The sequence below is a fragment of the Trypanosoma rangeli genome (genome assembly GCF_003719475.1).
Source record: "Trypanosoma rangeli strain AM80 chromosome Unknown Tra_15.4_contig_00200, whole genome shotgun sequence".
Classification (NCBI taxonomy): domain Eukaryota; phylum Euglenozoa; class Kinetoplastea; order Trypanosomatida; family Trypanosomatidae; genus Trypanosoma; species Trypanosoma rangeli.
The window spans coordinates 22,338-33,757 of record NW_021705945.1 but is presented as its reverse complement, the minus strand read 5'-3'; the positions used below and the strand labels follow the sequence as shown (position 1 = coordinate 33,757).

The 11,420-nt window shown below is 54.1% G+C and overlaps 5 protein-coding genes across 5 annotated transcripts, besides 16 other annotated features; all 5 read left to right on the top strand.

Annotated features, from left to right (window-relative positions):
* Positions 1-8: 8 nt before the first annotated feature.
* Positions 9-41: a microsatellite.
* Positions 42-156: 115 nt separating this feature from the next.
* Positions 157-193: a microsatellite.
* Positions 194-437: 244 nt separating this feature from the next.
* Positions 438-1,352, top strand: TraAM80_05860 (uncharacterized protein; the record flags this gene model as incomplete). The annotated part of the gene is made up of 1 exon (XM_029382723.1): positions 438-1,352. One exon carries the CDS (start codon positions 438-440, stop codon positions 1,350-1,352), a length of 915 nt encoding a protein of 304 aa, XP_029237428.1.
* Positions 1,353-1,700: 348 nt separating this feature from the next.
* Positions 1,701-1,730: a microsatellite.
* A 262-nt stretch (positions 1,731-1,992) lies between these two features.
* Positions 1,993-2,014: a microsatellite.
* Positions 2,015-2,127: 113 nt separating this feature from the next.
* Positions 2,128-2,194: a sequence feature (A-rich).
* A 46-nt stretch (positions 2,195-2,240) lies between these two features.
* Positions 2,241-2,267: a microsatellite.
* Positions 2,268-2,387: 120 nt separating this feature from the next.
* Positions 2,388-2,423: a microsatellite.
* A 7-nt stretch (positions 2,424-2,430) lies between these two features.
* On the top strand, positions 2,431-4,317 carry TraAM80_05859 (uncharacterized protein; the record flags this gene model as incomplete). The annotated part of the gene is made up of 1 exon (XM_029382722.1): positions 2,431-4,317. One exon carries the CDS (start codon positions 2,431-2,433, stop codon positions 4,315-4,317), a length of 1,887 nt encoding a protein of 628 aa, XP_029237427.1.
* A 97-nt stretch (positions 4,318-4,414) lies between these two features.
* Positions 4,415-4,492: a microsatellite.
* A 63-nt stretch (positions 4,493-4,555) lies between these two features.
* Positions 4,556-4,583: a microsatellite.
* Positions 4,584-4,685: 102 nt separating this feature from the next.
* Positions 4,686-4,708: a microsatellite.
* A 27-nt stretch (positions 4,709-4,735) lies between these two features.
* Positions 4,736-6,319, top strand: TraAM80_05858 (putative translation initiation factor eif-2b beta subunit, putative,eIF-2B GDP-GTP exchange factor; the record flags this gene model as incomplete). Its single annotated transcript, XM_029382721.1, has 1 exon — positions 4,736-6,319. The coding sequence occupies one exon, from the start codon at positions 4,736-4,738 to the stop codon at positions 6,317-6,319; it is 1,584 nt and encodes a 527-aa protein (XP_029237426.1).
* Positions 6,320-6,896: 577 nt separating this feature from the next.
* Positions 6,897-6,921: a microsatellite.
* Positions 6,922-7,012: 91 nt separating this feature from the next.
* TraAM80_05857 (uncharacterized protein) lies at positions 7,013-7,327 on the top strand (the record flags this gene model as incomplete). The annotated part of the gene is made up of 1 exon (XM_029382720.1): positions 7,013-7,327. One exon carries the CDS (start codon positions 7,013-7,015, stop codon positions 7,325-7,327), a length of 315 nt encoding a protein of 104 aa, XP_029237425.1.
* A 157-nt stretch (positions 7,328-7,484) lies between these two features.
* Positions 7,485-7,546: a microsatellite.
* A 238-nt stretch (positions 7,547-7,784) lies between these two features.
* Positions 7,785-7,829: a microsatellite.
* Positions 7,830-8,005: 176 nt separating this feature from the next.
* Positions 8,006-8,039: a microsatellite.
* A 287-nt stretch (positions 8,040-8,326) lies between these two features.
* TraAM80_05856 (uncharacterized protein) lies at positions 8,327-10,987 on the top strand (the record flags this gene model as incomplete). The annotated part of the gene is made up of 1 exon (XM_029382719.1): positions 8,327-10,987. One exon carries the CDS (start codon positions 8,327-8,329, stop codon positions 10,985-10,987), a length of 2,661 nt encoding a protein of 886 aa, XP_029237424.1.
* Positions 10,988-11,171: 184 nt separating this feature from the next.
* Positions 11,172-11,233: a microsatellite.
* A 111-nt stretch (positions 11,234-11,344) lies between these two features.
* Positions 11,345-11,382: a microsatellite.
* Positions 11,383-11,420: the final 38 nt, after the last annotated feature.

The following is an 11,420-nucleotide window of genomic DNA, read 5'->3' as shown; positions in this document are numbered from 1 at the left end:
CGCGAAACTATATATATATATATATATATATATATATATATGCATTAATCCGGGCCAGGGGTGTATCGCATCGATGGCAATGACCGGGGTGTGGTAGGCGGCACCAGCGTTGCTAGCGCGGTTGTCATGCCTGTTCACCGCGGCGGGTGTCACCACGTGAGGTGCCTCGGCGCGGTGCGGTGCGGGGGTGGGGGTGATAAAACAACGAATGGGATTGACAAGCCGCACCAGCAGTTGGTTGCCACTTGTGCTAGCTCGCTTCTTCTGCCTCTGCTGTTTGTCTGAGTTCCATTGCCTGTGATGGGGGAGGAAGTCCGCGTGTGTTGGGGGACGTGCAGGGAGCACACAAGAAAGTTCAGGGCACAAGAAGGAGGGAGTCGCACGCAGGCGTAGACAAGCCAACAACGACCAACAGCATTACATCCGTGGCGGCGAGGATGGTTGCCGCTTTCACTGTGGCGCATAGTTGTGTCCCCCAGAGCTGGGTGCACGCCGTGAACTCGCTAACTGCGCTGCGCGCAGCTGCGGGCCGTCTTTGTGGCGCCACAGAGCAATGCCCAATAGGCCTTGAGGTGGATGTGCGCGTGGCGCCGCACGATGCAGAGATGGTGCCTTTGCTGCACCACGACCCAATCACTGCGGCGGAGGCGTCCACGTGCGTCACCCTCGCCGCCTGGCTAGAGGAGCTGGCAGGCATTGTGAGGTCGCATTCAGGGAGATTGGGCGTTGTGAAACTGGACTTTAAGGATCCCAGCGCCGCCGTCGCGGTGCATTCGTTGCTTGCCAAGTCCTTCACGCTGTACAGCGAGTTGAGCGGGAAGTTTTCATTTTGGTGGAACGCAGATGTCCTTGCGGCGGGGCATCTTGGCACGGTAGGGCTGCCTGTGAATCACCCGTCATTTACCGCGCTCCCTGAGGCAGAACTCTATGCATTGATTCACGCCTTTGTGTCTCAGCTGGGCGTAGGTCTGTCGTTTGGGTGGAGGCTACCGGATTCGTTCACGGCGTACTCGGTGACGGAGGTGCTTCGAATGCGTAAATTTGTGCGGCACCTCGCGGCGGACGCTGGCGATGGTGACCTTTCTTTTCGGGATGTGCGGGTGCGTCCGGCGTGTGTGACGTTTGCCGTGCGGTACTCTGCCGTCTTTGCGACCGGGGCCACTGCGAGGCAAGAGGCTCTCTGGCAAGCCCTTGACAACTTGTTGGGCGAAGCCCAACGCCTATTCACCACGGCGAATGACTCCCCGCCGTGTTTTTTGTCCTTCTGGCGGGACAGAGGGGAGCGGCTCACGGACGCGCAGGTTGGCCTCGCCAAGGCACGCTTTCCGGGCTGCACCATTGACGCGAATTGAGGGGGTGGCCGCAGCTGCATTGCCGTGACGGAGGTGCCGCATAAACTCCAAAGCCAACATGCGGTCAAACGGAAATATGTTTCCCTCTCTTCTTCTCCCAGTACTAGTGTTGCAGCTTGTGTGACTGGTTGTAGCGGTGATGCATGCAGAGGAGGTTGATGTTGGGGCCGCAGCATTGACCTCCGAATGGATGCGACGTTGGGTTAGCCGTCTCCTCCAGCCCGCTTCCTGTTGCTTGAGGGATGAAGGAAAGGAGACAGTGGCAAGGCTGCAGCGTAGGAACTGCAAGAGGGAAAACAAATAAGTAAGCGGCACATTAGCCCGCCACCTTTTTTAGTGCCCAACCCCTTATTACTACCATTATGATTTATTATTATTGGTGCATGAAAACCTAACAGTCACACATGCAGTAATCCCAGCGGTGGGATCAAAACGCGGCCTCCTTCCGCTGGGTAAGCTGCTCTTTACAGACACGACAGCATTTGACGCTGCAACCGGTGGGTGATGCTGGCATATGCGTGACAACAACACATCGTTTCTATTGCTTGTCTGCAAACCCACCTACTGGTGTGTTGGGGGCGGCGTGCAGAGCAGACCTTAGCGCTTTGCCCCAGCGTGCTCTGTGCGACTATACCGGATCGTGTGTGTATGTGTGCGTGTGTCCTTCCCCGTCACATGTAAGGCGGCGGGGGGGGCGCAACAACACCTACTTTTGTTGTCAAACGCGCAAACAACACACACCCGTTATTGTCATTGTTTTACTACGTGACTCCGTTTTGTTTGTGTCTCTGTGTGTTTTCGTCTTTGTTTCTTTCTTGGTCATTTGTTTCTTTGTTTGTCTGCGGCGGTAAACGCGGTGTCTCGATACTCACCTTTATTTATTCCACCTCTTTCCTTCCTTCCTTCCTTATTCCTCTTTTTTTGCCTCTCTGCGCTGACGTTGCCGCCGCTTCTTGTCCACCAATTATTTTTGATTCACTTGCTTGCACTGAACTGCGGTAGGCGCATAGTTGGCAAGAGCGAACATATATAGTTAGAGAGACAGATAGAGAGAGGAAGAAACAGAGAGAGGGCAGTCATGGTGCGTCCGCAGAGTGCATCTCAAGCAGTGAGATTGGGCGTGGACGAAACGCGACGGCCGAGGCGTTGTGGCAGTACGGGGGCGCGGCACGCCGTTTTCCAGGATGTGTCGCAGGATGAATGGACGTTTTACTCGCAGCGGCTCAAAGAGGTTGCCGCGCGGCAGGCGACGCTGGAGCGTGAGTACCAACAACGCAGCGTTGTCAACCGCCGTGACATTCGAAAGATGCATGACGAGAACATCCACCTGCGCGCCATTCGTGCCGGGACAACAGATGTGACGGCAGCGGAGTTGGAACAGCTCGAGCTGCATAAATTTGTCGAGAGACGCCGCCTCAATCGCCTGACCTATCAGCTAGAGAAGTTAGATAAGTGCATCAAGGGGGCGGAGGAGTCGCGTCGTTTTGACGGTGTCTCCCGCAGCGCACTGCTGCCAGAGGCTGTTTCTGGCAACCGCAGTGTTGTGCTGCGCATTCAGAAGTTAGAGAAGCAACTGGACAAGCTGATGTCTGAGCAGCAGTGTATCAACAAGATTGGAGACTTGTACGCCCAGGTGCTAGTGGAGATGAAGGCGGAGGAGTCTGGGCACGAGTCCCGAGTGACCGTTATGGAAAACGAGATTGAGACACGGCATAAGCAATACGAGAAACTGGTCGTGATGTACCATAACGCGGTCACCGATCACCAGGTTGCGCAGACGGCGCTGGAGGACTTCAAGAACAAGTTTCAGCGGATGCGAAAGTTAAAGGATAAGGCCCTCGGTGAGCGTCGCCAACGCGTGGAGCAGGCGCTGAAGGAAACACAGGAACTTGAGCTTTGGGAGGTCAAGCTTCAGCAGGAGATTGAGGCTGAACACGAACGCATTGAAGATGCAGAGACGGAGCGGCAAATGCTCTTGAACCGGCAGAAGCGCTCTATGAATGTGATGGAGCGGCTCTCCTCGGTTCAGCCGGACCCGAGCTTGCAGAAGAGTGAACCTAACGGCCTGCTGCATACCATCTCCTGGTCACCGGAGGACGAGGAGCGCATCCGCGCCTACGAGGAATCTGTCCGAAAGATGATGCGTGTCACCGAGTCATCTACCGTTGATGAGCTTGTGACAAAGTTTGAGGTTGAGCACACCGCGCGGCTGCATCTGCATGATCAAGTGCGTGACGAAAAGGATAAGCTGGAGCAGCTCTCTGGGGAGGTGCAGCACCTAAAGGAGCTGGAGGCGAAGGAGAAACTTTGCGGTGTCGGTCAGCCCCTCATGACGTCGTACCTGCGGGATGAACTTGCCGCCTGCATTGAGGAGGCCGCAACGAAGCGGGATGAGGCGATGCAGGGGAATAAGGAGCTGCAAAATCTCTTTGCTGAGTTCCTTCGGGGTTTGGACGTGCTCGCCGCCGCCATCGTCATGTATCGTCCGGAGGTACATGTGCCCCCCACTACGGCGGAAAACCACCAGACAAACCTGCGACTTATTGGGAAGAAAATACTGTCCCTTGCCGACGAGGCCGTCGGCCGTGGGAATGAGATGCTCAACATGGACCCTACGCTCGTCATGGTGCCAACTGGCAACACACGTATTGCGCTGCCACCCTCACGCACGGCGAGTCCCGTGTTGGATGACGGTTCTAACATTGTGGCTAGCGGAGGTGTATCAGAGCTGGGTGTGAGTAGCTACGGCATTGTGCCCTCCACCAAGCCACTAGATGTTCTGTCATCGTACTGCTCCAGCGCCTCGTCTGACGAGGAGGCCGCAAGAAAAAGTGACCGGGGTGTGGCGCTGAATGACAATGAAGAGCCCCTTACGCGGGCACAAATCAAGCGCTTGTCAGCTGTAGTAATGCGGCGCGAGGCACGACTACGGCAGCACGAGAAACGCAGCCAAGGAGGAGAATGATGTGGATGACTGCATGAGTGTGTCTTGCGCCTATGCGCTTTATGTTGTTGTTGTTGCTTTGTAAGTCTGCTATGTAGATCAAGAGGGTTGAGGGGGCTTGTTGACGGCGTCGTTGCTGCTGGTTTTGTGTTATTGTAGTTGTTATTTTTCTCTCATTGTTGTTTGTTTGTTGTTGGCATCTCTCCCTTTCATGTTTCTCTTCTTGTTACTATTGATGCTGCCTCTGTTCCGCATCGCATGTGTGTGTGTGTGTGTGTGTTTGTGTGCATGGCCTCGGAAATAGTAACATAATTGTCGTTTGGCACAACATACGAGTGGGGTCGGCGCTGGAAATAAACATTACACACCCCACCCGCCCTCAAGTCCCTACAAACACACACACACACAAACATAGCTGCTTCGCTTACGCTCATACAACATGCTCAAGTTGCGGACTGACTATCATGTGAAGGAACCGGCAAGTCTCATGGACGCCATTGTGAGAAACGTAGAGAGGTTTGTAAGCAATGTCCGACGCGGCAAATTGGGTGCCAGGGGCAAGAGGAGCCTCTCGACCACAGCAGCGTGTGACATGCTGGAGATCATGCGTCAGGTCGTGTCTGACTTTCGTGAGCATGAGGCACAGCGTGAGAGTATCAGACACCAGATGCTCCGCGCGAACTGCCCTGCAGGGCTTGTAGCAACTCAGCAAGTGCGACGACTGATGAGCCTTATCTCCCTTGTCGGGGTGAAGGTGCTTCGGGCGCAGTTTGCCACGCTGATGCTTATAAATGTCACCCGACGAGTGCTGTCACTCATCCGTGAGGCGGCGTTGGAGAATGTTGCGAGTGAATTTCAGCTTGAGCATCTCGCGACGCAGTGGCTAAATGAAATAGAAGACGTTGGCTGTCGCGATGGTACAGACAACATGGAGCAGGGGCAACAGTTATCACCCCTGCCACTGCCGCAGGAAGGGGAATTGCACCAGGGTTCCTTGGAACGCTCCCGCACGGATAGTGGATCCGTGCCCTTTTCGCCGCTAAGTGCGATATGTAGTGAGGAACGACGAAATCGATGTTCTTTCTCGCACAAGGCACTCCAGGTGCGATTTAATGTGAACAACACGGAGCGGGACAGTATAGTTGAGCTGGACGCCACGTTTGAGGCAGACGACCGGGAAGCGGCAGACGCCTTAGGTGTCGGCATTCCGGGGGTGCAGTCCCTGCGGCGGGCGCCTAGCAGACGTGAAGAAGAGGACGATGAGCAGACTGCCGATTTCCCAGTGTGTATCGATGCTTTTTTTGACAGCCTGCTAGAAGCCATGGCGGTGTTTGCAGGGGATATGGAGGGGATGTGCAAAGAACTATGCGCGCGGGCCCCGCGGCAGCTGCACACCACAGATGTTGTCATCACGATTGGCTGCAGCAACACAATACAGTATTACTTTTTGAGTGCCCTGAAGGCGCATGTGCGGTTTAAGGTCATTATTCTCGAGGGTGCCCCGTTTCCGTCGCATGTGTCGCAGCGCTTGGCGGCAGAGCTGCGCGAGAATGGGGCGGAGGTGCAGGTGCTTCCTGACAGCTCCACCTTTGCGGTGATGGGGAACTGCACCAAGGTGCTGATCGGGGCAGAAAGCGTTCTGGCGAACGGTGGGCTGCTAGCAACCATCGGTACGCACCCGCTCTGCATCGCCGCTAAACACTTCGCCGTGCCTGTGCTCGTGGCGACTACGACGCTAAAAATGTCGCTGTATTACCCCCGCGACATCCACTGCACGAGCCTGGTGAAGATTTCCCGCGCCGACGCGAAGGAAATCCCATGGAACACGTACGGTTCCCCGTATGACGTGCTGCCCGCCACCTACTGGGAAAACGTCGAGAAGATCGGCTTCCTCACCATCAACTCCCCCGCGACGGAGTACGTGCCACCAGAGCTCATCACCCTCTACGCGACGAACGAGTCGGAGTACACCCCCTCACAAATTCACCGTATTGTGCGGGATAACTACAACCCCGAGGACTAGTGTTGATTGTCGGTGCGCCCCGTCATGCGCTTCTTTGTTTGTCTGTGGGGGGTGCGTGGAGGAGAATAACGGGGAATTGTGCCCGGGTGTAACGCGAGGCCTCGTGAAAAGTGCAGATCGCATAGCAGCAATGCACACGAAATAAAAATGAAAAAAAAAATGCAACGAAAACAAGAAAAAAAAAGGAGGGGTGAGAGGGCGGGGAAAGAATGACGGTATTCAAGGAAATAAGGGCGACGCATCGACAGTGGTATGCGAAGGAAGGCTGAGGTGGAGAGAAGGATAGGCGATAATTTTTTTAATCGTCTAGATATATATATATATGGCACATCGTACGCCACTCGCTGCATTGTCATTGGCGTGTTTGGCAGCGATTGTGCAACGGTGTGTGTGGTGGCCTTGAATATTAGTATTACTACTATTTTTTTTTCTTTTCTTTTCTCTCTCCCCCACCCCCACCCCACGTACACACCGTCGCCGCTGATGATGCCGCGTGCCAATTTGGTTGTGTGCATGTGCGCTGCGTTGAGCAAAAAGCAGCAGAGGTAGCAGCTTAGAGGGAGGTGGTCAGCATACATCATCCTCCTCCTGCCCCCTCCTCCCAACCAAGAAGGTAAAAACACGTTAAGATAACACACACGAACGAAGAAAAAAAAAAAGAAGCTCGCATCTACCATTTTTTGCATGGGAGTTATGATGCTTGATAGCAGTGCTGCAGACGGCGGGAGCTGGTGGTCGGGGATGTGGCGATTCCTAAAGTCCTACACCTCACATGTGGGAGGGGCGTACGTTGAGTTTGCCACCCCCCTTGCCCTCTTTTTCGTATTTAACATGGCAATGGACATGCAGGACATGGAACGCTTTGGCCTCGCGTGGCTGCATTACTCCCGCGTAGAGGACGAACGCGAGCGGGAAGAGAAGTTTCCGGCGTACGAGCCCGGCAGCGCACCGCAGCGCAAGCGTGTTAAGGCGGCCAGCATAACGGATTACATCACCTCCACAGCGTAAAAGAAAGGAAAGAAATAAAAGAGGAGGGGGTAAAAAAAAAAAAGTAATACAAGAAGAGGAGGATTGTATCGTGCGTCTCGGCGAGTGTGCGTGTGTGTTTAAGAGATAGAGAGAAAGAGAGTAAGCGGCTTATTATAACCAAGGTGAACTGCATGAATGTGTGGTGTCGCTTTTCGCTGTTGTCGCTGTTGTTTTTTGTTGTTGTTGTTGCGGTCGTTGCGTTGCTCATCTCTTTTTGCCCTGTGCGGTGTCCCGCATCGTCCCCTTCTGCCTCACCCCCTCGTGTGTGGCCGCGGGAGATGCCGTGAAGATGGTGCGGGAGGCGGCTATGCAGTCCCAGCGTGTTGAATCGTGTCTGGGTGTTTTTGTTTTTGTGTGAGGCCACCACTTTGCTGGCACCGCACAGGCGCACGTCCCCGAACTAAACCAAAAAGAAACGGAGATGGGGGGGGGGGGGGAGAGACAAGGGAGAGAGAGTGAGAGCGAGAGAGAGGGAGAGGGATGTGTCGTGCAACTCCATCGCAGGGGAGGCGTCACACACGCACGCACGCAACTTATTTACAGCAGTTAACGGAGGGGTGGAAGAGGAGGGGACGATGCGGCGCTGAATGTCACACAATGACGGCAATGCTAATTGGGCTTCACTCCGTACTTCCACGCGGGGATGCATCTCCTTTGTTTGTTTCTTGTTGTTGTTGTTGTTTTTGTTTTTTGCCGTCGTTCTGCTCTTTTTGCAATCTTGTTGCATGGACCTCACAGGAGTAGGAAGAAGAAGCGTGAGGAAGGGAACGCACCAATAACCGCAGAAGAATAAGGTATAAGCAAAACAAAAACAAAAAACAGGCTAACGTGAAACGAAACAGACACACCAGAAGACGTCCAACCAACGACGGGCGGTACTGTGAGTGTGTGGGAGTGGAAACTGCGAGGCACAGCACCACTTATTCATATACTAGGGGTCTGCGTTGAAGCGAAGGGAGCCGCTGACTTTGTGACGTGATGGAGAATATCTTGAATGAGCCCGGCAACGCCGCGGGCAAGGCACCGGAAGGAAATAAATCCCCTCCACGGGACTCTGGTGTTGAGACCCATACACTCCGTGCTCGACGCTTCCCGAGTCCGTCTGCGTATCGGCAGTCATCAACGACGTCAAGTCGTCGTGCAACAACCACTCAGGGCCCCAGCATGCGTGACGTGGACACCCTTCAAGATAACTGGGGGGTGGAGGTGGGTTCCTCTTCTCCTAGCCCCACATCCGCCGGGGATCCTTTCTTTAGCATCATTTTCCCAGACAATATGGGTAGTAGGGAGAGTGATGGGGCGGCTGAGAAGTCCAACACGTCGTTTTCAATGCGTCAACGGGATAGTTTCTGCCGGACGCAGGTGTGTGTGGAGGGATACTTCCAGGATGAGGAGGATGGGTTTTGGGCACTCATCCCAAATGACCTCCCGCGCAGCACCATCCTTTACGTCATGACGTCGTCGGAAGGCAGGGACAAACTGTTTAAGTGCCTACAGTACGGACTGCATCTAATGATTTGTCTCCTCAAGCGACCGATGCTATTTGCGACCGATGCGCAGAACCTTGCAGACTATTGGGCGACACGCTTTTGGCGCAACATCAACACCATTCGACACGGGCGCAGTTTGTTTAAGTTGGGCCGATGGGTATTAAACGTCTTTTTCCTTGAGGAGGTTCTCGGACGCCTTGCCTTGAAGTATGGCATTGTGTGGAGCGAGGTGGTGCACCGTATTGTATCCGCGTTATTTCAGTTTTTGCACATCCCCCTTTCGTGGCGTACGCCGCGGCATCGCCGGGATGTTAGCAACGTTTACACGGAATCCGGCACGGAGGCCTCTGGAGCAGAGAAGGCAGATATGTTGTTAACTGACGAGGTGTACTCCCACGTGGCACGGGCGGAGTTCTCGATGAAGCCGCAGTCTTTCTCGATGACGCAGGCGGAGCGGAACACCGCTAAGCCTGTGTTGACCGAAACTTCCACCGCGGCCGGTGCCTCGGAGGCGACACGCGTCTACATGAAGGAGAAGTTCTACGACAGTATTTCTGAGATGGAGGCAAGGCGGGTGTCGCAGCAGCAGCAGTTGAGTAGGGGAGGATCAACGGGTCCGAACGACAGTCAGTGCATGCCCCCAACCGGGCAGAGTGACTCAAGCACTCACGACTCCCTTTCCACGCCTCCCGACGTGGAGGGCACTTTACCGGCCTCATTCGTGACAAGAACGCGACAGGATGACGAGCAGTCATCGAAAAAACCACTCACAAAGCTGCTGCGCCCGCTCTGTGCGACGGGTGCCGGGGATGATGTGGCCAAGCCTCGTGACACGCCTAACAATGGCACTGGTACGCAGAAGGCATCTCACGTTGCCCGTTCCTCTACCGAAGAAAAAACAACGGTGGCCTCTCATGACTTTTTTGCCTCCTACCCGATTTTGCCGTACGAACCTCGACTAGGGGCTGCTCTACCGCTGCATCACGGCAACCACCACAAAAGCAGTGTTAACAATAACAATAATATCAATGGTAACAATACTCATAATAATAGTGTCCCTCCGTGCAGTGGAACCAAGAGCCCAGTATGCCGTGCGAAGCTGCCTCCCATGCTGGAAGACTGTGACGACGACATGGGCTCCAGTCCAGGTCCAAAAGAAGTTAGTGATATCGATCTTAATCCGGCGTCAAACGGAATTCTTGAGTCGAAGGAGGACACAGGACAGGCCATTCCGGCGGAGATGGGAAAACCGGAGCATTGGCGGAAGCGTCTTTTGCAGTTCAGCACTTCGCTTATGCTGCTCCTTGGTGTGCGTAGCATTGCTACAATCGGTCGCCGTACCTTGCGTGATATTCTCCTTCTTTCATCTGAGCGTTTTTTCAATGTGTCTTGTGTGGAGAAAAACCGACCGGTGTTGCAACGCCGCGCAAACTGGCTATGGTTGGCCGTTGCCGCTATTGATCTGTTTTTGAACACAATCCGGTTGATGGATAGGGGATGGTACAAGTATGCGACCGCGCGGCACAACGCCTTGTATCATTGTCAATGCAAAGATGACGCGGAGACGGACCTCGGGCGGCGCTACCGTTATCTTGTTGCGCGGCGTAACGCGGATCTCTACTTTCCAGCTGTGGACTTTGACTTTGGTGCCCCCCTCTGCTCCTCCCCTGCATACTTTGAGGCGGCAGCTCCGCAGCACATTGCCCCTGCGTGTAGGGCTTGTGGCTGTTTGTTTGTCGAGGGTCCCTCTGGCACCGCAGATGCGTTGGCGCAGCACGAGGCAAAGGAGGAAGGTAAAACCAGTCACCGACAGAAAGAGTCTGTGAGACAAGTCCCCATGCCCTCTCCCAATGCGCCGACCCCTGGTGAAAGAGCCGAGGTCGCTATTCTGCGGGTTCCGTGGCTGGTGAACAAGCTGATGACATACGTGCTGCTGTTGCAGACGCACCCAAACTTGACCGCTACCATCCTCCTGCAGGTGCGATACATGACGGAGGTGTACCTTGCCTTCATGTACTGCTTTGGAGGGTATGAAACAGGAAAGAGTGATGCCGCACTGGGAGATATGCTGCACCTCCCTGGCGCCATTGCAGGGATGCTGGAGGCCGTCCTTGGCCTCCATCGTGTGATGCAAAGTGCCCCGAAGTAGTCGATGGGGCATTCAAACACAAACAAGGAAGGATGAAGAAGCAAAACGGAGGTCGGGCGCATGTTATCTGAGGGAAGGAGTTAGAAGGAGGAGAAAAAAAAAAGCGTGAGGTGAATGGAGAGGACGTGACGGGTACATTGTGCAACGTGAAAGACGAACGACGCTAGTTATGTTTTTCCGCTGCTGTGTATGTGTGTGTATGTGTGTGTATGTGTATGTGTGTGTGTGTGTGTGTGTGTGTGTGTGGGTAGGAGTAAGTCGTTTTCCACTCCTCACGTCCTTTTTATTTTTATTTTAAAAAAGAAAAGTAGAGCTCCAGACGAGAAGAAAAGTACGTGGAAATAACCTACTGGAAGCAAGAAAACAAAAAAAAAACAGAAAAAAAACGAAATAAACGAGAGAAAATGTTTAATGTTTCCGTTTTTTTTCTTTT